The sequence below is a fragment of the Penicillium chrysogenum genome (assembly GCF_028827035.1).
Source record: "Penicillium chrysogenum strain IBT 35668 chromosome Unknown utg000001l_segment0_segment0, whole genome shotgun sequence".
Classification (NCBI taxonomy): Eukaryota; Fungi; Ascomycota; class Eurotiomycetes; order Eurotiales; family Aspergillaceae; genus Penicillium; species Penicillium chrysogenum.
In genome coordinates this window covers 1,740,188-1,761,374 of record NW_026622749.1, presented here as the reverse complement: position 1 = coordinate 1,761,374, position 21,187 = coordinate 1,740,188, and the positions used below count along the sequence as shown (strand labels likewise).

The 21,187-nt window shown below is 48.4% G+C and overlaps 8 protein-coding genes across 8 annotated transcripts; 4 read left to right on the top strand and 4 right to left on the bottom strand.

Annotated features, from left to right (window-relative positions):
* Positions 1 to 162: 162 nt before the first annotated feature.
* On the bottom strand, positions 163 to 630 carry N7489_000706 (uncharacterized protein; the record flags this gene model as incomplete). The annotated part of the gene is made up of 1 exon (XM_056706461.1): positions 163 to 630. One exon carries the CDS (start codon positions 628 to 630, stop codon positions 163 to 165), a length of 468 nt encoding a protein of 155 aa, XP_056570763.1.
* Positions 631 to 2,774: 2,144 nt separating this feature from the next.
* Positions 2,775 to 4,972, bottom strand: N7489_000705 (putative Ste20-like serine/threonine protein kinase; the record flags this gene model as incomplete). The annotated part of the gene is made up of 4 exons (XM_056706460.1): positions 2,775 to 4,372; positions 4,434 to 4,750; positions 4,818 to 4,848; positions 4,921 to 4,972. 4 exons carry the CDS (start codon positions 4,970 to 4,972, stop codon positions 2,775 to 2,777), a joined length of 1,998 nt encoding a protein of 665 aa, XP_056570762.1.
* Positions 4,973 to 6,037: 1,065 nt separating this feature from the next.
* N7489_000704 (DNA-protein crosslink repair co-factor UBX5) lies at positions 6,038 to 7,618 on the bottom strand (the record flags this gene model as incomplete). The annotated part of the gene is made up of 2 exons (XM_056706459.1): positions 6,038 to 7,110; positions 7,168 to 7,618. 2 exons carry the CDS (start codon positions 7,616 to 7,618, stop codon positions 6,038 to 6,040), a joined length of 1,524 nt encoding a protein of 507 aa, XP_056570761.1.
* A 556-nt stretch (positions 7,619 to 8,174) lies between these two features.
* N7489_000703 (AAA family ATPase CDC6) lies at positions 8,175 to 10,214 on the top strand (the record flags this gene model as incomplete). The annotated part of the gene is made up of 3 exons (XM_056706458.1): positions 8,175 to 8,223; positions 8,286 to 8,689; positions 8,757 to 10,214. The coding sequence occupies 3 exons, from the start codon at positions 8,175 to 8,177 to the stop codon at positions 10,212 to 10,214; spliced, it is 1,911 nt and encodes a 636-aa protein (XP_056570760.1).
* Positions 10,215 to 12,297: 2,083 nt separating this feature from the next.
* N7489_000702 (uncharacterized protein) lies at positions 12,298 to 13,475 on the top strand (the record flags this gene model as incomplete). Its single annotated transcript, XM_056706457.1, has 2 exons — positions 12,298 to 12,480; positions 12,537 to 13,475. 2 exons carry the CDS (start codon positions 12,298 to 12,300, stop codon positions 13,473 to 13,475), a joined length of 1,122 nt encoding a protein of 373 aa, XP_056570759.1.
* A 1,785-nt stretch (positions 13,476 to 15,260) lies between these two features.
* Positions 15,261 to 15,639, top strand: N7489_000701 (uncharacterized protein; the record flags this gene model as incomplete). The annotated part of the gene is made up of 2 exons (XM_056706456.1): positions 15,261 to 15,331; positions 15,393 to 15,639. The coding sequence occupies 2 exons, from the start codon at positions 15,261 to 15,263 to the stop codon at positions 15,637 to 15,639; spliced, it is 318 nt and encodes a 105-aa protein (XP_056570758.1).
* Positions 15,640 to 16,178: 539 nt separating this feature from the next.
* Positions 16,179 to 17,609, top strand: N7489_000700 (D-serine ammonia-lyase DSD1; the record flags this gene model as incomplete). Its single annotated transcript, XM_056706455.1, has 4 exons — positions 16,179 to 16,349; positions 16,415 to 16,531; positions 16,587 to 17,079; positions 17,158 to 17,609. 4 exons carry the CDS (start codon positions 16,179 to 16,181, stop codon positions 17,607 to 17,609), a joined length of 1,233 nt encoding a protein of 410 aa, XP_056570757.1.
* A 770-nt stretch (positions 17,610 to 18,379) lies between these two features.
* Positions 18,380 to 20,008, bottom strand: N7489_000699 (alpha-arrestin; the record flags this gene model as incomplete). The annotated part of the gene is made up of 1 exon (XM_056706454.1): positions 18,380 to 20,008. One exon carries the CDS (start codon positions 20,006 to 20,008, stop codon positions 18,380 to 18,382), a length of 1,629 nt encoding a protein of 542 aa, XP_056570756.1.
* Positions 20,009 to 21,187: the final 1,179 nt, after the last annotated feature.

The window sequence follows — 21,187 nt, the reverse complement described above, 5'->3', positions numbered from 1 at the left end:
AGACAGGGTGGGATGACAGCCCACGTCATCTGAGTTACGACGGAAATACAATTGACCCGGGTTCCTTTCAAGGTTTGTGCCACACGCATCCCGAGGTCCATATGTACATACATGTAAGCATGCAACTTACAAGGTTATCTTGGCTGCAGTATCAGTGTTCCGTCATAGCTTCATTGGGGGGATCATGCGGTCTAGGAAGGAGCGAGCATGGTTACTCTCTACTTCCATCACCGTTGGGCGGAGGCCGCGCTCTCCAACTTCTACACTGTAAGCAAGAGGGGGGATTCCATGATCTTGTGGAGCATGAAGGGTGGTAACACAGTAGGTGGTGCAGAACGTAGAAGAACAGAACAGAGAAGAGCGGAAAGATTTAGCATTGGCCAATGGTTTCCAAGCACAGGCCCCTTTCATATAATCGGCGACGCAATTGTGGTGGATAACATTGCGATATTGCGCCTCCGGTGGTTCCTGGCATCTCCCTGGCCAATCAACATTGGAGTCCGTCGCAACGGCCGTAGTCTCCACGTGCCACAAGTAACAGTAAGCCTGAAGTCGGGGAACCTTGCTAATAATGACAGGTAGGGTAGTATACGGGCATTTGTACGGTTTAGGCGATATATAATCATGCATATTGATAGTCCAATGCCGCGGGCATTCCGATGCACTACTATCTGAGTGTTTGCTTTCTACTAAGCATATATTCTTGACCAGTCGGAATCCATCTATTGAGCCCTTCTGCCGGAGTGAGGACGTCCCATTGAGCGAAGATATAGTGGCAGAGGTAAATGCTTTCAAAATGTTTTCACATTCTCCATAACTTGCCTGTAGCGGCACAGATTCAATTCCCGAGATCCCACATATGCCAGCCGACCTGTCTTATCCTTAATCTTGCGATTTATAGGGTTGATCCCATCCAACTGTACACGCCTGTCCCGGAAGAACCGCTAGCTGAGTATACCTGGGCAGTATGGCTTTCTTTTCTTTGCGGAAGTCAGTCTCCAACCTTGTTACCTGCCAATATCTCATACTAAGTGGGCAGATTGATGGATACCAAACCACACACAAGTCCTGCAAATCCGCCCCGCGTAATAATCCTGAGGAAATACAGAGGGGAATTAAAGTGTTATCCGGTGGCTCAAGTCTTTCTACTTTTTGATGCTAAGATGGACGATGGAACTTGCAAGACTGTGCGTATTGAACTATTCCGGGTATTAAGAGGAGACAGATCAACGCACTTGCTAGACCGAAATATAACCCGTCAGGCAAAGTATATAATGCCGCCTGAAGAGTGGAAGTCTTTGGAAGATCGATATATAAGGAAGTGAGAGCTGTAAAATTGTTTGAAATCGAGATCAGCGAGTGTGCTATTTCTAGAGCGAGAAATCACTAAACCTAAGACCAGATTTTGACAGTAGAACTGCTCCTTGCAAGGTGTCGTGGTCTAGTTAGGATACTAGGGCACTATATAAAATATCATCGGCGGCGGCGTAAAACAAATTCAGAGGCCTTTCTCACTTACTCTATGTTCATGAAGATACTTCCTTCCAATATGGGTTCTAGAATCACACCATAAAACATAGAACCAGGTTATTTAAAAGGATATCTGGTTCCCATGTTTGCCGAAGTCTCCTGCACACTCCAATGTGTCACTTCTCCGGATGCCCTGTTTTTGATCACCGGATATCTCCAACCACAATGTCTGGTGATGAAAAACATGCAGTTTCGAGTGAAATATCGGAGAGAAGGAACAGTTATGTCTGTTCTCCCTGCTGAGATCTTATTCGAGGTATGATAAGGTTATAACTTTGGAAACCACCTGGCACGCCATGCGAAAGTGGAGAATCCCTAATAACCTTAACTTTATGTTCCCTCATCCATGGATGAAAGTGACCATGGACCCACTTAACACAACCTTACTCTAAAAGAGTTAGCAACATTGAGAACACTATAGTGTCCACGTGTACATATATGTGCATACGCAACGTCATCTTCGGAGTATTAAAAAGAAGTTAGGGATTCCAATGAGTCTAAGGGAGTTAGACAAGCTTATAAACTAGACAAAAAGGTTACAGAATATGGCGCATAGGAAGAAGTACGTATGGAAAAAGTCCCCGAAGAGTGTTGCAAACAAATTGAAATCAAGGTACTTCTGTCCTCTTCGACAAATGAGAAAGTGGCCAGGGCATGGAGACCTTCGAAATGTCCACGGGTGGAGGCCAAGACGATGATAAATTTAGTGGTGATGAAGACACAGATGAAAATGACTATGAAGTGATAATATCGCAGCTTCAAGACAACAAACAATAGACACATGTTGTTAGAATTTATTCATTGTTGTAGGGATGGAGATTGTTTCTAGTTTCACTATGGCATCATTTGTACGTTCTATGTAAATAAAGCGTGCAGCCTGAAACACCCAGTGATGGGGAATAGCCAGCCGTTGAAAAATGAAAAACAGAAGGGAAATACCAGATGATATCAGTGTCAGCAGTTGATCCTCTAAGACAGGCCCCAATAAGTGACCTTCCTTTGCTGGGAGCCAAGCGAGATCAGAGTCATCATTTACATAGTCATACAAGTGAGAGCAAGAAATGAGAGCAGAGATGAAAGTTCCTTTAGAAGTGTTAACTCCTACACGTAACATATATGACAGAAAAGGAGACCAAGGCTTCAAGAAACAAAAAGCAAGGAGTAAAACCATGCAAAGTACCGGCCTAGAAACTCCATCGAGAACACTCATTTCTACTCAAACACAATTCAGGCGCGTCAGTCAATTACGCGTCGGTACTGGGCTGCAATCGGACGAGGACCTCCTCGAGGAACGCGTCGAGAACAGCATCAACACCACCGCCCATATCGACAGGTCTCTCCATATCCCAGTGGTGGAGGCTGTTAAAGGCTCGAGCGATGTCTTCGGCAACCTTCTCCAGACCATGGTGAATGCGAACGCTACGGTCAAAGTCCTTCTCTTGCTCTGGGGTAGGCGGGGGCTCGTTGGGGTTGCGTCCGGGTTCGAGACGGACGAGGTGGTTGCGGCGGCGGTCCATGGCTGCGCGGAGGGCAGGGAGAATCACAGTCCCACAGGCGGTTGCCCGCTCAGTCTCAGGGAGAGGTCGGGTCGGACGCTTGTGGTCGCTGGAAGTAGGGGTAGGGGGTGCGGAGCGGTGGGGCATAACACGATCATCCATGTTTGTTGGTGCGCGCTTAGACTTGAGTCCAGAAACTGGCTTCGCGTGTTGCAGTGGGTCTGCATGTCTTGGAAGAGCGGCTTGAGGGATGCGCGGAGACTGTGCCTGGTGTCCCGGAGAATCAGCAACAGTGCGAGAAAGTGCAGCTTGCTTGTGCACAATTTGACCGGATGGGGTGCGGTACAGGTCGTGAAGGGGAATGCTGGATTTTTGTTTGACAGGAGTGCCCTGATTACTGACCGTAGAGATAGGTTTGGCTGAAGGAGCAGTATCAAGTTTGCCAGCGTAGTGAGTCGCTGTCTGTGCGTATTGTTCGTTCAATCCCCGCACGGGAGGGTTTTCTACTGCGGGCTTGCTACCCACTGGAGACACAACTTTGCGTGGAGGAAGTGCGGTCTGGGAGGGGCGTTGCTTGAGAGGGGAAGATGGAGCAGAGGGAGGAAGAGGGGTTTTTGTGGGAGAAACATTGCAAGCAGGGTTTGCTGGGTTCACTTGAGCTTGTGCGGCTTCTTGGGGAGTTTCATCACACAGATCCCACTCTTCTGTCTCATTTGCTCGCGCATTGCTGTCAGAGTCTTTCATAGGGCGCAAAGGATGTGCAGATGCTTTTCCCACAGGACGAACGGTCCCGAAATCCCAAAGATCTTCCTTTTCCTGGGTTCTGGCGTTTGCTGTTTGGTCGGCTTCTCTATCATCATACCCATCATATTCGTCTTCGTCATCTTGGCCCCGATGAGTTATTTGCCAACGCTCTGCGCGCTCAATGAGTTCTGTCAGGTAGGTTGTTCTTTTGGCACGCTTTACAAACGGATGCTCAAGAAGTTCTTTAGCTGATGGCCGCTCCTTGGGGTCTCGGCGCAAACATAGTTCAACAAACTGCTTGAAAGGCTTACTAAAATCGCCTACCAATGTCGGGGGCGGGTTCTTGGGAATCAAGAACAGCACTTTCATCGGGTGAATGTCGGCGTACGGAGGGTCACCACAGGCCAGTTCGATTGCCGTAATACCCAAGGACCAGATATCAGCCTTGTAGTCGTATCCAGATTGCTTGATAACCTCAGGAGCCATCCAGAACGGAGTGCCTACAAAGGTATTCTTCTTTGTCATTGTTGCAGACAATTGTCCCGACACGCCAAAGTCCGCCAACTTAACTTGGCCACTCGCGCTGAGAAGAATGTTGGCAGCTGTAATCAAGAGTATCAGTTATAGAACATCGCAGTACCAACCAAATTGCGGTCTTCGTACCTTTGATGTCCCGATGCAGCTTCTGGTCACTGTGGAGGTAGTCCAGCCCGCGCAGAAGCTCCCTCAGGATAATGGCAATGTATTCCTCGTGGATCACACCAGGTCGTAGGAGGCCGTGGCAACTACCACCAGCACAAAACTCCATGATGATCCATAGGTTGGATCCCTTCAAGTATGAACCATGGTACTTGGTGACATAGGGCGACTTGAGCTCGGACAAGATAGCAATCTCCTTGATAATATCGTCGACATCATCCTCGGCATTCTCGACGTCAATGATTTTTATAGCCACTGATTCTCCAGTGCGTCTGTCCAGACTAATTTTCAGAATTGGGTCAGCTGATTGTCGAGCGCAGACGTTGATATAGGAGGTCCCCGACTTACCCTTTGAACACCTTACCGAAGCTTCCACCACCTACAAATTCCCGAAACAGTCAGCAACCTCGTGAGATCTATGGCCCTCAAGCGCAATGATTGAAACCCCTACCGATGCAAGTTTGCTTGGTGTAAATGGTTTCCGGATCGATGGGAGGCGGCATTTTGGCGATTTATCCGAATCACCGGAGGACCACAATGGACATGAATCAAGCTTGAATCTGTTGGGGCTAACGATGGGCTGTCAGATCCACAACCAGCAGTCGCCTATCGCAAGGATGGAGTGTGGGGTCGGGCCGTATGTGACGGTGCTTGAAAGTGGACTCGGGATGGTTGCCTGAGAAGAAATAACGTTTACAATCTGATCAACTTGATTCGACTGATAAGATTTGTGGAATGCCTTTCAGGACCGCAAGGTTCCAGGACTGGAAAGGAGAGAAGGAAGAGAAAAGACGGCGTGGTTCGTTTGGGTGCTAACAATTGATAAGATGTCAACTGGTAAACAAAGACCGTTGTTCAATCAGAACAGGCTGGACGATAGTGGTCATGGAATTACGAGTTGTTTGTGGCATGCTCTTCACGTCATGATCAACTCATCTCACTCCCCGGGGTTCTCAGGGATATCTATGTCGTGAGCTGCCCTTGCTTGTTTATCGACGCGGGGGGGTTTATTTTGCCGCAGCTTATCTGAGGGCGGTGAATCTACTGAATCTACTTCTCCCGAGTCCAATTACCAGATTGGACATGTATCTGAGACTCGAGTTTCAGGCTTGGAAGACTTTCAGATTATCAATTGAACTCAATTTGGAGAGTTGGGGTGTAAATCCACATGTTTGCTTTCCCATAGTCCTCCCATCCTAACTATAAATTTTGCATATTCTTAAACGGGGATACGAATGGGAGCACATTGGGACTCAACTCGGCTGTCCTCCATACTCATGACTACTTGTTTCTGTCTTAATTTGATACTATTTTCATTATCATGATTCATTGCATGCTTTCCGGCCAAGCTTTGGTAGTAATGTATACTCTCACATCTAGGTCTCAAGGTTGGCAACGACAACTTGAGAACCTGGTAGATTGAATGATATCCGCGGAAATGACGAAACCCAGCTTGGGAACAAAGGTGAGATCCCATGGGATCCAATCCATTTCCATCAACGCCTTGCAGAAACTCAGAAAATATTGCATCACGATGGTAAGATTGAAAGATCAAAAAATCAAGAAGATTACTCTTCCAGATATCCAATCATCACCGTGCCATTCTTCAGTCCCGCGTCCGCAATGCTCGTGGAAAGTTGATCAATGAGATTGCGCCCCATACTATTCAGGTCAAACTCGACACCAGCCTTGTCTTCCAAGGGAGGATCGGCCTTGAGCCATTCATAGATTCTCTGAACGGGGTCCGACAATGAAAAGCGCCGAATAACCCTGCCAGATGGGTGTCGGAACTGAATGCGTGTAGTTGTGGCCGGGTCCGCAGCAGGTTCAGTGTGTGGTCGGTCGCTGGGAATTAGTGCGAATGGGGAGGTTTCGGCAGCTGGCTCCGGTTCATCCATGACGATATCTTCCTCGCTGACCGCACGGCCCTTGCCCTTAACACTGTCTGTACTGCGCGTTAACTCATCAGGGTCTTCGACCGTCTGACCAGCTCCTGCTGCACCCCCAAGACTGTTTCTCATTGCCATCTCCATCATTTCCTCTTCAGTCATCGCATCGATGCTCTTGTCTTTCTTGTCAGATTTACGCTTAGCGACAGGGTTGCGCACATTGTGGTTCAAGCTGTAGCGATCGAGGAATTCATGAAGCTGCATGAGAAAGTCGGCAGGCTTGACCAAAGGCGGTCCGGACCAGACCTTCATTTGTTCGCCAGTCCGAGGGTCGACGATAGCAATGTGGGGGTAATTGTCGGCGACGTCGCTTCCCTGGAAGTAGTATTGAAGGTAGGCAGACGCACGGGGGTCATCTTTCGAGTACTGCAGGAAAATGAAATGTTCCTTCACGGTATCTTGCACCCCGGGGTCCTTCCACAAATCGCGATTCAGAACCTGACAGTCAAAGACTGATGCATCCTGGACATTGACAAGCAGCCATTTCTCGGTGTCCTTGCCTTCCTCGCGCGCCACATCCCAAGGCAGTCGTGACATGATTTCGAAGGGAGGACGGTACATTTCGGCCAGCATGTTGGACTTGGACGATGCCTCAGATGCGCCCCCAGTAGCGGCGGAGAGTTCTTCGCGACGAGACTCATCGCCGCCCGTCCATATCGATGACTCTTGTTGGTTGAAGATCCCCGGTCGACCTAGAGTAAACTGTAAGTTTAAGTTATTGGAAGTTTGAGAACACAAATGACACCCACCTGGTCTTCCACGAGCTCGTAGTTGGCTGAGAATATTGGCATGCATGTCTTCACCACTGTCATAGTCCGCCCCGGGCCCCACCAAAGTCTCTGTTGTCCGCGCCAACGGCGCTCTCACTTCATCTTCATTATTTGGGCCACCTGGCCCGCCATACATTTGCTCCTGAAGGCGTCGTGCCATAGCTTCGTCATCATCGAACGTTGGCGGGGCGGTGTGTTGGGGAGTATCGTCATCGGTATCCGAGTCAATATTCACCACCTCGGAATCGTCTAGGATCCCAGACCGATGCGAAGGCCGAGAAGGTTCACCAGTCAAGGGTGCACCTCCACTTTCAAAGTAAAGCTGCATTGCTTGCTCGATTTGGAACTCGGTGATCTGTAGGTACTGTATAGCCAGCTCCGGCGTGGAGCCGGTAATTTCAGTGAACTGAGCTACCACGTCATTCTCCATGGTGGGCAGTATGTCAAAGAAGGTCCCTTAAGTAAGATCTTAATATTAGAGAAAAAAGCTGGAAAGGATTTACTTTGGATACCCACTGGAAGCTTAGGCGTAGTATGAAACGAGGCAAAGACTCGGAGGTTGTGCTATGTGGGGAGCAAGATTTGGTGCAAACCGCTGCAAACCAGAAGATCACCAGGTCCCACAAAAGACGTTGACAAGAATGAAGGACAAAATAGAAAAAGAAAAAGAAGGTGCTGCTTCATGTAAGTTGAAAGAATTCCGTCATCTCGAATCGAAATGCACATGAGACGATCATCGACACCTGAGGTGCCCAGGTGGCCAGTGACGCGGCTGACTAAGTCTTAAAGAAGTGCACGTGTGGTCGATATACCCGGCCGTAGCCCTACGCGCGACGCGTCCAGCGCGTCGAACGAGCCCCCCAGTAGTGGAGCTGCCAATTACACTTCCTAACTGGGCTCTGGGCCTTCTTTCCTGACATTCCTCTTTAACTCCTACGGAAACTGCATCTCTTGTTCCTACCTTGTGTTTTTGTATGTTCCAAGTCATGGCAGGAACAGTCTTAGGAAAGCGCACTCATGGTGCTGTGGACTCAGGTAAGATCATCCATCCCACCTTCCTCTGCTCCTTATCTCTAAATTCTAACCCGCCTTCCTAGGATTGCCGGTGCGGACCGCGAGCAAGCGCCGAACAGTTGCTCCCCGAGCTCACCAACGAGATACCGTTCCAACCTCATTACGACGAACAAGGTCAGCAGTAAAGAAAGCAGAACAACCTGACCAAGAAAATGGCGAGAGCAAGACAGTGTCAGAGAATGTTTCTTCGAAACATACCTTGCGTGATGACCAATTCAAATCCCCGGTCAAGATCAATTCACATTTCACCGTCTCGAAACCGGTGGAAGGTAAGTCGAAAATTTTGGGTGTGGCGCCTGAGGCAGCGCTAATCGGACGCGCAGAAGAAATCGCGAAACCCATCGAGTTCGAATTCAAGACGCCTTCCAAGTCGCGATTCAGAGACGATCTACCGCAATCCCCCATCACCCCTAGACATCGAGTGCAGGTCGGAGCAAAGGCCATAACACCCCGCACCCCCCCGCCATGCCGACCTTCCCCCAACCCCCAGACAGAGTGCCACTCCGAAAATTGCGAACTCGGTGTATTCGCAAGCTAGGCAACTGTTCGCCCGCGGCTCCAATTCAGGCCGCTTAGTGGGACGTGATGCGGAGCGGGAAAAATTGGTATCTTTTATCACAGATGGAGTGGAGTCTCGGAAAGGAGGGTGCCTCTACATCAGCGGTCCCCCTGGAACCGGAAAGAGCGCCATGGTCCAGGAAGTGTGTGGAGATCTCGACCTTTCTAAAATCAAGGTCTCGCATGTGAACTGTGCAAGCATGCGAATCTCTCGCGATGTCTACAGCAGGCTCGTCCAAGATTTCTGTGAGGACTCGGATATGTTCAAGAAAAGCGAGGGGGATCGCCTCAAATCTATATTCGTTCCATCCAAGAAAGGGCAGGATATGTTCCTGGTCACTTTGGACGAGATTGACCATCTTCTCAATGGTGATTCAGGGGTTTTGCAGTCACTTTTCGAGTGGTCATTGCAAAGCAAGTCCAAGCTGATGCTAATTGGTATCGCTAACGCCCTTGATCTGACCGACCGCTCGCTCCCCCAGCTAAAGGCGAAGAACCTGAAGCCCCTCTTGTTGCCATTCTTGCCGTACAGCGCTGCATCTATCGCAGACGTCATGACCAATCGTCTTCGCTCATTGCTCCCTGCTGGGGCAGAATCCGACCCAAAGCTTGTCCCCTTTGTTCAACCGGCCGCCATCCAACTTTGCTCCAAGAAAGTAGCCTCACAGACAGGTGATCTCCGCAAGGCCTTTGAGTTGATTAAGCGGGCAATCGATGTCATTGAACAGGAAACATTCCAGAAGTTGGATAAGCAAGCCAAGGAGTCTGAGAATGTTTCGATATTAGGGGAGAACACCAATTTGTCTTCGCCTGCCAAAGTCGGCAGCGCTCCGAAGCCAACTTCAATGTCAAGCTACACAGTCATCACGGCACCTCGAGCCAGCATCGCCCACATTGCCCGCATCACATCTGCAGCTTTCGGTCAAGGCACTGTTCAACGACTGCAAAGTCTGAACCTGCAGCAAAAGGCTGCTATCTGCTCCCTGATCGCGCTCGAACGCAAACGCCGCCAATTTGAGATCCCAAGCACGCCCTCCAAGTCGCGTACATCGGCACCCACTATCAAGCAAGCATTTGATACATATTGTGCTCTGTGTCGCAATGACAACATTCTGCATCCCTTGACTGCGACTGAGTTCAAAGACGTTCTCAGCAATTTGGAAACAATGGGCTTGGTTGGAGAATATCAGGGTCGCGGCCGAGGTGGAACTGTTGCAGGAGGCACAGATCTGCGCCGCACACCCTCAAAATCCGGCCATGCTCCGTCGACTCCTCATAAGGCCCTTGACGAGCAGGCTCTTGTCTGCTTTGTTTCCCAGCAGGAAATTGAGAGCCAGATTGCTGGTCCCGGTGAAGGAATTCTTCGGCGCCTTCTCCGCGGCGAGGGAATATGATTCCCTTCCCTATTTCTCATGCGCATCCACATAGCATGGCGAATTTCCCTTTTTCATTTCCCTTTCCCCATTGTTGCATCGCCGGAGTCCCATGCGAAGGCATTTTTACCATGTATAACATTCTTCGAGTTTTCATTTTGGAGTTGGAAATATCCTTGTCTCGTCTTTAGCGCTTTTCAATTACGGCTTTCCTTGTTGTCAACTCTCCTTTGTCTTTGCTCTTACTCGACGTGAATTCATGACATCTCACACGCAACAACAGATAAAAATCCACAATGACTTGATCGATGAAGTCGAAACCCAAGGGGCTTTTTTTTTTCGTACCCTTAGCCTGCTGTATCCAAGCAGACCAAGTATATTGACCACCTAGAATATGTATGCAAGCTTCATCACGCTAATGACATTGAGTTCCCAGCTTTCGTCTCTAAACATGTAACCATTCAATTAGGCTAGACCTGGTTCCATCGAATAGCCCAATTACTCGCAGTCGACTGCTCCATCTCCGGTTACTGCAGTACCCGATCCCAATCACGGCTCTTTAATAGTATTACCTCTATAGCTGTACTAAAAGTGCATCACACAGGTACCTAACTATTACTTGATCACACGAGCAAATTACCTAGAAATTGGCAAATAAACCCTCTTTGTTGAACATATCAGTATGTTTCTGTTTTGCACCCTTTGGCCGGGATCAAGTCTCACCCCTCCCATCCGACCAGCCAGCGGAAAAGCAAAAACAAAAGCAAAAACAGTCGATAGGATATGCCAGCCCTATTGATTGCTGACAAGTACTTACTCGTCAAGTACACGTTCTGGTCAGCCAGCCTTGTACCGTTGGCTGGTGGAATTAATTGACCGTTGTTGTCTCGCTGGATGTCGCTGGATGCATGTAGCGACGCTGTTGCGTTTGTGACTTGGGTCAACGCCCAGCTGGCATAAGTAACATCCGAGGTCGGTCGACTACTAGGCAAGTGATGCTTGGTTTATTGGAGGTGTTCATTGTGAAGTCTTTTATCGCTGCGTGCTTTTCGCCTTTTCATGACTTTCTCCCAGTCACCCTCACTTCTCGGGTGGGGTGCATGCCACGTCGGACTAAAGCCCATGCTTTGGTGGCTTCTCTCAGTCATGCTTTTGTTTCTTGTTTTGACTTAGATCTTGCCGCTCTCTTACGCTTTGCCATAATCGTTCGGTCGGAATTGGATCGTGGTGTGCAGTTGTACCAAATATGAGGGATGTGAGAGGTTCGGATGAGTAATTGAGAGAGGGGGATGGGTTGGAAAGGAAGAATTTTTGCTTTGGGCTGCCGATCTGCAAGTATTCCAGATCAAGAATGCCAACTCATCACTGAGGTCTTCTCTGGCTATCGCAAGGGTATCTTTTGACTTCCACTTATGAAATGGGGCCATCAGAGGTACGGGTGACATTGACCCATGAGGGCAAGTATGGAGGCATTAGCACTGCAGAATAGCTCTGCTCAGTCCTATCCCTCAAGCATATTCACTGCCAGGTGAAGGTTGCGAGACAGACATCAAGTTGTGGTATACAACATGAATAGATAGAAGAGGCAGGAGACACTGTGGGCTACCTAGGTACTTATATTAGAGACAATATCACACAGATAGACTTAGTGTTCTATACACTTTGTCTAAACATAGAAGACATCCAGAAACCTTTGAAAGAAACATCATAGTATTGTCTTGCACCCAGGTATACTATGTAGTAGTATACTATCTCTGTCCAGCTAATTAGAAGCTTTTCGTTCATAACTGGGACTATATGTGAAAATCCCATGAGAGTTTATTCGGTCATTAATATCAGGGAGATCTTGGTTTCTGTCAAAATGAAGACGAAAGAATTGGCTTAGATTCCCTTCCTAGTCCATTTGATGTCCAGTGATATGTCAAACAAGATCTCGAAATATTACATGTGACAAAGCAAATAATGCAAGGTACGCTATATCGCATAAAAACACTACATTTATGAGCCATCTCCAAGATTGACTTGCGTTATTTCACCATCACATCCTGTCATCACACCTGGTATCGAGCCTTTTTGGGATGACCTCAGGTCTAGTTGCCAAACCATGACAGTTCATTCAATTCAAGCACAGCTCGAACTCCCAGGTCTCCTGCCTGGTAGCCAACTCAACGACCCTCATCTGACTGATGATCCTGCAGAATATTCGGCCGAAGAGAGCAGATCTGTTCTACCCTACCTGATGGAAAAGAGTCCAGAGTTTCGAGATCTCAGTGATATGAGACAGCAGGTCAATTATACCGACCTCAGATATCATGAACATAATTCTGACAATCCTGCTGACAGGGATGGGAAGCCCCCGAGCCCAATCAATACTTCGCGAACGTCCTTCGAAATGCGGATGAGTCCGACGAAAATACGGCTGCTTACTTTCATAAGTTTATGAGCACAACCGCCCGCGAGTTTGATAAAGCCACCAATGCTCTAAAAGTCCAACGAGTTGATTCAACCCCACCTGCCATTCTCGACATGTGTATGACCCCAGGTGCATTGCTCGAGATAGCATTGAAAAGGAACCCAGGCGCACGCGCTCTCGCTTTCAGCTTGCCTGTCTCCTGTGGAGGTTATAAGACTAGTCTGGCAAGCAACTTAAATACCAAGCGAGTATTTCTTGATTTGACTATGCTTGCTGCCGACATGGGCGTAGACCATATCCCCGAGGGCCATGAAGATGCTGAGAACTTTCTACCCCAGCAACTTGAAGAAGGTCAGCTCTTCGATTTGGTCATATGTGACGGCCCGGTATTGAGGCAACATTCAAGCGCCCCCTACGGAGAGAGCCAGGGAGCAAGAAGAGTGGCGATCACGCAGCTCGCTCTGGGTCTCCAGCACCTTAGACCTGGTGGCACCATAATCGTTCTTCTTCGCAGACTTGAAACATGGAACACCGTCAACCTCATTTGGGAGTTTCATAAGATCTCCTCAGTTCGGCTTTTTAAACCAAAGTCATGTTACACCAAGCGATCGACTTTCTACATGGTTGCTACCAACGTTGAAAGTCAACGCCCAGAGGCTATCGAAGCGGTCAAACTGTGGAAGAGAATCTGGCGGATGGCGACGTTTGGGTCCGATGAAGAGTACGGCAAAGTTCTTTTGGACGAGGAATCGTCCGTAGAAACATTGCTGGAGGACTTTGGGCCGGAACTCGTGAATTTGGGCAAGGCAATATGGAAGACAGAGGCGGATTCCCTAGCTAATGTACCATCCGTGAAGAAGCCAGAGTGACCAATGGAAAGAGAAGGGGAGGTTGAGATGTAATCTCAGTAGATGAGGCAAAAGGCCTTCAATTGGACAACTTGCCATTAGACGATCGATTTGAATTGACTATCGCTACTAGCTCACTGGTTCTCAGCGTGAGGACTATGTAGCTTTAGACTTCAAAAAAAAGACTATGAGGTCTTCAAGGGTAAATATAGGTGAGCCTAAACTCATCGAATAAGATAAGCATTCGAATCAACTATATATTTCAACTATGTATATTTGGAAATCGTGTTTTTGCTTCCATTTTGCCCGTCTATCATTAGTCCGTCGTGGTGGGTCCGCTCTGCTTCCACCCTATCAAAAATTATCTTTTTCTTCACTTTTCTCCCGCTATAGTGCTCCGTTTAGCTTCAAATTTAGCATACAGTTATATTATATATCGTATTTCTACTCTACCAAATTTCAGCTTTTTACGACCGTAGGAAGTGTATATAGTCGCAATTCCTACTATACTTCTATTCTAGAGGCTCCTTATTAGCTAGGCGTGGGCCCTATTTTACTTCTATTTTTCTTCTCCACTTTGCTCCCGCTATAGTAGTCTATTCGACTTAAAATTTGGTATATATATACCTAGCACCATACCCAGCTCCATGTCTAGCTCCATATCTAGCAGTATGCTTAGCACCATTATTGACATATATATAGTATAGGTTTGTCTCTCTATATACAGACTGAGCTCTTTAGCTCTTTGAGTCTTTGTTGATACTTTGTCTCTTTGTTATCCAGCTGGCTTACTAGGTAGGTACCTAGGTATATACCAGCTTCTTTCCATAGATTCATACCAGGGTGCTTTGGGCGCCCCCGGACCCCTAGCCTCTATTGCTAAGCGTTAGCTTAATCCGTATCTTTTAAGCGCTTGTCTTAGTGCATTGGTAGAGGCGACTAAGTATTCTACGGATATCTATAGGCTTAGCGTGACGCTAGAGGCCAGCACCTAGGCCAGCACCAAGGCTAGTATATAGCACAGCACCCAGGCTAGCCCTAGAGCAAACAAAGTCACATGACCGCATATATCTGATTGGTGGATAACTATAGCACTAAGAAATTCTGCCGGGAATAGATCACATGACATTAGAATTTGAGGCCCTCACCGTCTTACCTCAATTTTTTGGGGACCCATAAGAGAAGATCAAGGTCACGTGACACGGGAGCGAACCCCTTGTGATATTGGTGCTTCGCTAGGTAGGTAACGCTCAGCAATTAGATAAGATCCAGGTCACGTGATATGAGAGCGACCCCTTATGATATGGGTGCTTCGCTAACGCTCAGCAATCATCACCTCACTTCTTCATCTTTCCTCTCCTTCGTAGCCTCAACACCCATGCCTAGCTATATGCTTAGCACCATGCTTAGCACCATGCCCAGCACCATTCTAACTGTCGATCCACAGAAAACGAACTGGCCAGTTTATCTTCTACTATAATTATATGTATATAGGATTACCTAGCAATGGCTTCTTTCTTACGACCGCCCGAAGGGCGGTCTGAGGAGGAACTTGTATAGAGAGTCAAAAATGTCTCACACTCAACGCCCCCCGTTTAGTTTCGCAACTCTGCTCACAGACTTTTGTTGCCTTCCAAGGTTTTCGGTTGTGTTTTGTCAACAAGCCCACTTGTTGGCACCTGGGAAGATGCCAGGCGTCAAGCCGCACTTACTCAGAGCCCTGGTATGGCAGGAACAACTTCACCTCTTGACAGCTTCATCTCTTTGACTTCACCGTTTGGCATCGTCATAACCTGCTGATACATCATGGCTGTCTCCAACTTCGTCTGCCTTTTCTTTCTATTCTGTCTGATCACTCTCATATTCCTTGTCACCTAGTAAGTTCTTCTTTGCCATCTTCCAGCACTTTCCTCGTGGACTCTGCTAAGACCTTCATAGCCGAGCACCTAGCCTCACGGGTCTTGCGGTAGGACTTGACCAAGAAACGACTCCTCTCATGTCCCCACCAGTCGACAAAGAGTGCGTCGAACAAGTCTACAAATATCTTTTCGAAAATGCTGCGTACATAATTGACGCCTGTGGATGGATATTTATCCGGTTTTACATCGCCTGGCGTGCTGCCAACTTAGTTATGGACGAGGTTTTCAAGCCCATCGTCAAGTCACTTTACCAAGAAGGCCTATAGGTAACTCTATTTGATTGCCCTAAATTTGATCTTGAATATACAAAGCTAATTGCCGTCTCAGGGCTTTCTGTCGGTATTGGTTCCGAAATGACCGGCCCCGATGAGCCACCGGGCACTACAGCATTCCTTCGCCAACCTCTACCAAATGCGAGAAATTTGATCACACGGGCCATTACGAACTTCTTTTGTGTGTATTCATAAATGCAATCGCAAGTCATTAAGCAACTGCTACAAGGAGAGAGCTTTTCCTGCAAGTTTAAAGGAATGGATAGGGGATTCATACAATTTCTGTGATACAATTCGATGGTTATCCCTGTAGAGGAGCCGATTCTACACGTTCCGCAAAAGCCTTCGTTATATGAGATACGAGTTTTCTTGTAGTCCTGTCAGCCCAAAAAAATCTAACGTAACAACCTTGGAACCCCCATATCATCCCCGCAAAACCATCCCATGCCCCCACGCCCTCTTATCGGTAAACCCCACAACTCGGCTCATATAAATCCGCCGTTGATACCCCTGTCCACTCTGTTAAGTCAAAGATGGATCATTCTCTGCAAGACCACGCTTCCTATATTGGCCGTCCGGTCTCGGAACTTCCGACCCCAGCTCTCATCCTAAGTAAGCCGGTGCTGGAGCGGAACACCCAGATTTTGTTGGAAGATGTCAAGCAGTTGGGGATTGAGTTCCGGCCCCATATCAAGACCCTCAAGGTACCGCTTCCGCTTCCACACAGTCTTGGCTTTCAAGCAATGTATTAACTGCATTGGGCTTGTAGTGCACCGAGGTCACGCGCATGATGCTGGGCGACGGCTTGCACCGTCGGATCGTGGCATCGACACTAGCCGAGATCCGGGGTTCGTTGGATCTTGTTAAGGAAGGCAAGATAGACGAAGTGAGTCACATTGGCTATTTTCACAATGAAAGACAATCAGCTAAAATCATAACAGTGTCTGTACGGCCTACCCGTCTCAGCCAGTGCCCTACCCTTCCTCGAGACTCTAAACAAATCCCTGAAGATTATTCTTATGGTCGACAGCGAGCAGCAGATAGATCTCCTCGAATCCTACACTGCCGAATCATCTTCTCCCGTAGTACCGTGGCCCGTCTTTGTCAAGATCGACGTCGGCTCCCAGCGCGCCGGAATGACCACACATTCACCATCCCTCCCAAGATTAATCCAGCGCATCGAATCGTCGTCTGCAGCCACCGTCTACGGCTTCTACTGCCATGCCGGGCACTCATATGCATGTCGCACTGAGGATGCCGCCGCCGCAGTACTCCAGACCGAAGTCGAGGGTGTAGTGGAAGCCGCCAAGGTCCTGGTAGACGGCAAGAACGATAGACGGATCGTGGTGTCTGTGGGATCAACACCTACAGCACATGTGGTGAAGAGACTCCAAGGCGCATTACCCGAGGGGATGGAGTTAGAGTTGCATGCTGGTACGTTGTGACCCGTGGCAACTACGTAAAACCTCAGACCACCGCATGAAATCGCAGACATACTGACATAGGCGCTAGGAAACTACCCAGCCAACGACCTTCAGCAAGTAGCGACCTCGCTTGTGGAACCGACGCAACAGGCGGTGCGCATTCTTGCCGATGTCTGCAGCGTATATCCCGACCGCAACGAGGCGCTCGTCAATGCGGGAACTATTGCACTTTCGAAGGAGACCGGAGAGTTCCCCGGGTTTGCGGTTGTCGTCGATCGGCCCCAGTGGAGTGTTGTGCGGATGGCGCAGGAACATGGGATCCTGGGGTGGACGGAGTCGGATCAGACGAGCAGGCTTATTGAGAAGACGGGGTCGAAGTCTAGTGATGGAGAGAAGGTGGAGGCTGCGTTTGTGGTTGGTGATAAAGTTTTGCTGTATATTCAGCATGCTTGTATTACGGCTGCTATGCATTATGCTTACTATGTCGTTGATGAACAGGATATTGTTAGGGAGACGTGGGTTCCATGGAAGGGGTGGTGAATTCTAGGGGCTCTTGATGCTTCTATAGAGTGGCTGCTGGTCTCTTTTGTATATGTATATTGGATCCTTTGTACATAACAAGAGCTACGTATGTATTAGTATTGGAGAAATTGATCAGCAGACCAGAATATCGAGAAAGTCCAACAGATCAGAAAGGCTAAGGGGACTACCATGAAGTGCCCGAAATTGAAATGCATTTACATTGATCAATACAATTACTGAGATTAGATTAAAAATCCGATAGATCATGATCATGAATTGATTATGAAGGAGTAGAGAAAATTTCAATGAATCAAGATCCTCAAAATGGGAAAGAATCACTGCCTTGGGAAACCGAATGGAAGAGTAAGACGTGGATATCTTGCAAGCGAGCCCATAACCAACTCCATCAAGAAGTATAACTAAAATTAAGACGAAGAAGTAGGAGGGAAGAAAAAGTATTATGCACAGGTGAAGAAAAGTGAATGGGTATCATGCAGAATTGACTGGAAAAGGACCCGTCCGGACGTGTCGCAGCTCGACTGATTTGCGTGGCCGATTTTCTTTCTGTCGTTGGTATCACGAGGTCCTTTGTTGAGATGGGACCGAAAATGGCAAGTGAACAAGATCAACTCCATGAATGAAGAAAGAGGGATGAGAAATTATGGTAAAACGTAAAAGGCGTTGTGGTTGGGGAATTTTTCGATTGATCATGGGAATCGTTAAGTCGTAATGGAGAACGATAATCAAGATAGCTTAGCTGATTAAAACATGTCGATATTTTTGATGTTTTATTGGCGGGAAGAGTCAATCGAAGGGGCGCGAGAAGGGACGCGCGAGGGAATAGGCGAGGGAGCAGGCGATTCCCCAGTGACGAGATCTTCGGTGGTAAAGCGCGGCAATCGGTTGTGCGTAGAGCCATGAGTAGTAGATCGATTGGAGGAGAGGGTGGAAGAGCGAGTAGAACTGCTGTCCAATCGCAAGGAGTCTATGCGCTCCAGGTCTGCGTAGTCAGGGAGAGGAGAGCCGTTGTAGTCCTCAATGAAACTGTGCGCGCCAGAGGGCTTGGTGTAAGAGGGAGGGCTGGCCGGGACGTCCTCATAGATTGGAGGCATCTCCTCATCCCAACTAATGCCAAGACCACCACGCTGGGTAACGTGGAGGTGGAACTGCATGCGAAGCACGCGCGCGGCACCAGTTGGAGTAATTAGACGTGTATTGCCATTAGGGCAGAACTCCTCGGCCACTATAAGCTCGATGACAAGGTTGTGCTTGACTTCCAAACCGCCAGGGGCATCCATGTCGCAGACGGCGTTGGCAGCCGGGTTGATGTTCGCATCGAACTGCATGGTGATCTCACCGCCAGCGGTATCAAAGTCGGTCTTCCAGCCTGTCTTCTCCTCGTTGTGGCCGATAACGCGAGTCTCCTGGTGCAAAACACCTTTGCCCTCGCCACCAATCTTGTGAGCGTGCTTCTGGCATGCAGTGGACACAATCTTCTGTTGCTCCTCAATGCGCCACATCATCTTTCGAAGACGCCAGCGGGTCTGGGTTTTTTCGCCCTTGTCGACCACGCCGCTCAAGGTCATCTCTACGGGAAAGTGTCCGATGGGATAAACGACGGAAGGCAGCACAATGCGGCCAGTGAGGTTGGTTGGAGGAAAGATGCGGATGGAGGACTTGTCTGGCCCGGGAAGCAGAGAACGATTGATGTCCAGAGGCAGCTTGAGGCTATATTCCTCTCCAGTGACGCTCTGCGCATGCGCCAGCAGGAAGTATTCGACCTGGCCCAGTACGCCATTGCAAGAAGCAGGAAGGTGGCCAGGGAACAAGTAGCTGAAAGGGAAGTCATGGTCCCCGCTATTGAGGTGAAGGTCTTCGGTGATGAAGTTCCACTGGGTCAACTCTTCGGTGCGAGTAGCGCAGTTGGAGCAGTGATTCGAGACAGGCTTCTTGGTGCTTGTCTTGGAGATGAGGCGTACATCAAACTGGCTCAAGATAACTCCGCCAGTCAATTCAGAGACTGCGATGCGCAAACGTCCAGAGAACAGCGCGCCAGTAGAGCTGGCAGGCGGGCCATAACAAACCAGTGGCGGTGACTCGATCAAGACATCCAGCTTCGCCGCTGGCGGGTGCACTTCATGGCTGGAGCGTTCCTTAGAACGTCCTGCGCGGCCCAAACTGCGGCGCTTCTCTTTGCTATGGTCCCGTAGAGGGTGAATCAAGTGATCCATGGAGAAGGATAGACGGCGTTCGGGGGATCGTGCGCGCTCTGACTTGTGAGCTGGCTTCTTCGCATGTCCGGGGATTTCATTGACGGAGACGGTTGAGGAGTTGTTGGAGTGGTTAGGAGTTGAGGTGACGGAGGAATGTAGTGAACTTGCGTTCCTAATCAGATTGGGGATTAGGCGGCCCGGCATATTGGCTCTCGATTATATTGTAGACGCTCAATCAGATGTGACAGGACTTGTATGTTCAAGAAGCAGTACGGTGGTGGAATAATTGAGAAGCCGAAGAAGCAATCCAACACATAATATGAGTCCCTAGAAGTATGTAGGGGAAGATGATCTGCAGAAGAAATTCAATATTAAGTGCGCAGCCCGCCGCTTTTGAATGGCAAGAACAATCATGTGCTAATTCACTGAACCCGTGGAAAACTAAAAAATGAAACCAAAAAAAAAAACTGAAATTTCTTTTTCTTTTTTTCTCTTTGCTGTTCCCACTTGCCAGGTACCGGCGCATTCAATTAGAAAAATGAAAAATGAAAGAAAAATTAGCAAGTGGGGCGTGACACAGCGTCATAGCGGAGCCTGACAGTACACATACACTGTAATGACATCCAAAAATACACTGCATTCGTGATCTTACCCCTCTAAAGGTCCTATTTTCGATGGAATTGTTTGTTATTCTGAGATCATCCTCTTCTGCCAAGTCGCAATTCTACCCGTGGACACCTCATTAAAGCATGGCATCGTCTCATCTTTACATGTCGGGTAGCAGGTCTGATGCCGAGACAAAGATCCCCAACTTTTATTGTTAGATCGACTATGTTGTACTCCGTGCTGTACGATGTATTCCCAATGTTGGAATATACGTTGAATGATATATAAACTCTGCCATCGCCTGACTTGTCGGCATCTACCCCACATCTCAAATAATGTGTCGACATCATGCTTCGATCACGAAGGAACCATCAATAAATTCCAGGCTAGAGCCCATCAGGGCAATCAATGGGAGCACATGATGCCATTGTTGGCTCCAGCCCTAGCGTAGAACGACCGTGCGCAATGACTCACGTACCCACGATGTATATACTCCGTACCGGTTCGGCTTAGCCGGTCGGATAGGTTCTGCGATGGTCTACTCGGCTTGGTATACAGAGTGCATTGGACTTTGCTTATGTAGCATGTGAAGTTTGCCAGCGGGGTTCAATCAATCTATGGGCTTGAGACCTCGCAATATAGCCAATGTGACCAATAATAGGATCGTCCGTACTTGTGTTAAAGGAACCTTGGAGGATACCCCGGCTTTAGATTATCAAGCACTTCATGGTCCTATAGGACACACGGAGATGTGTCCGATGAGGTGTGACTCCCAGC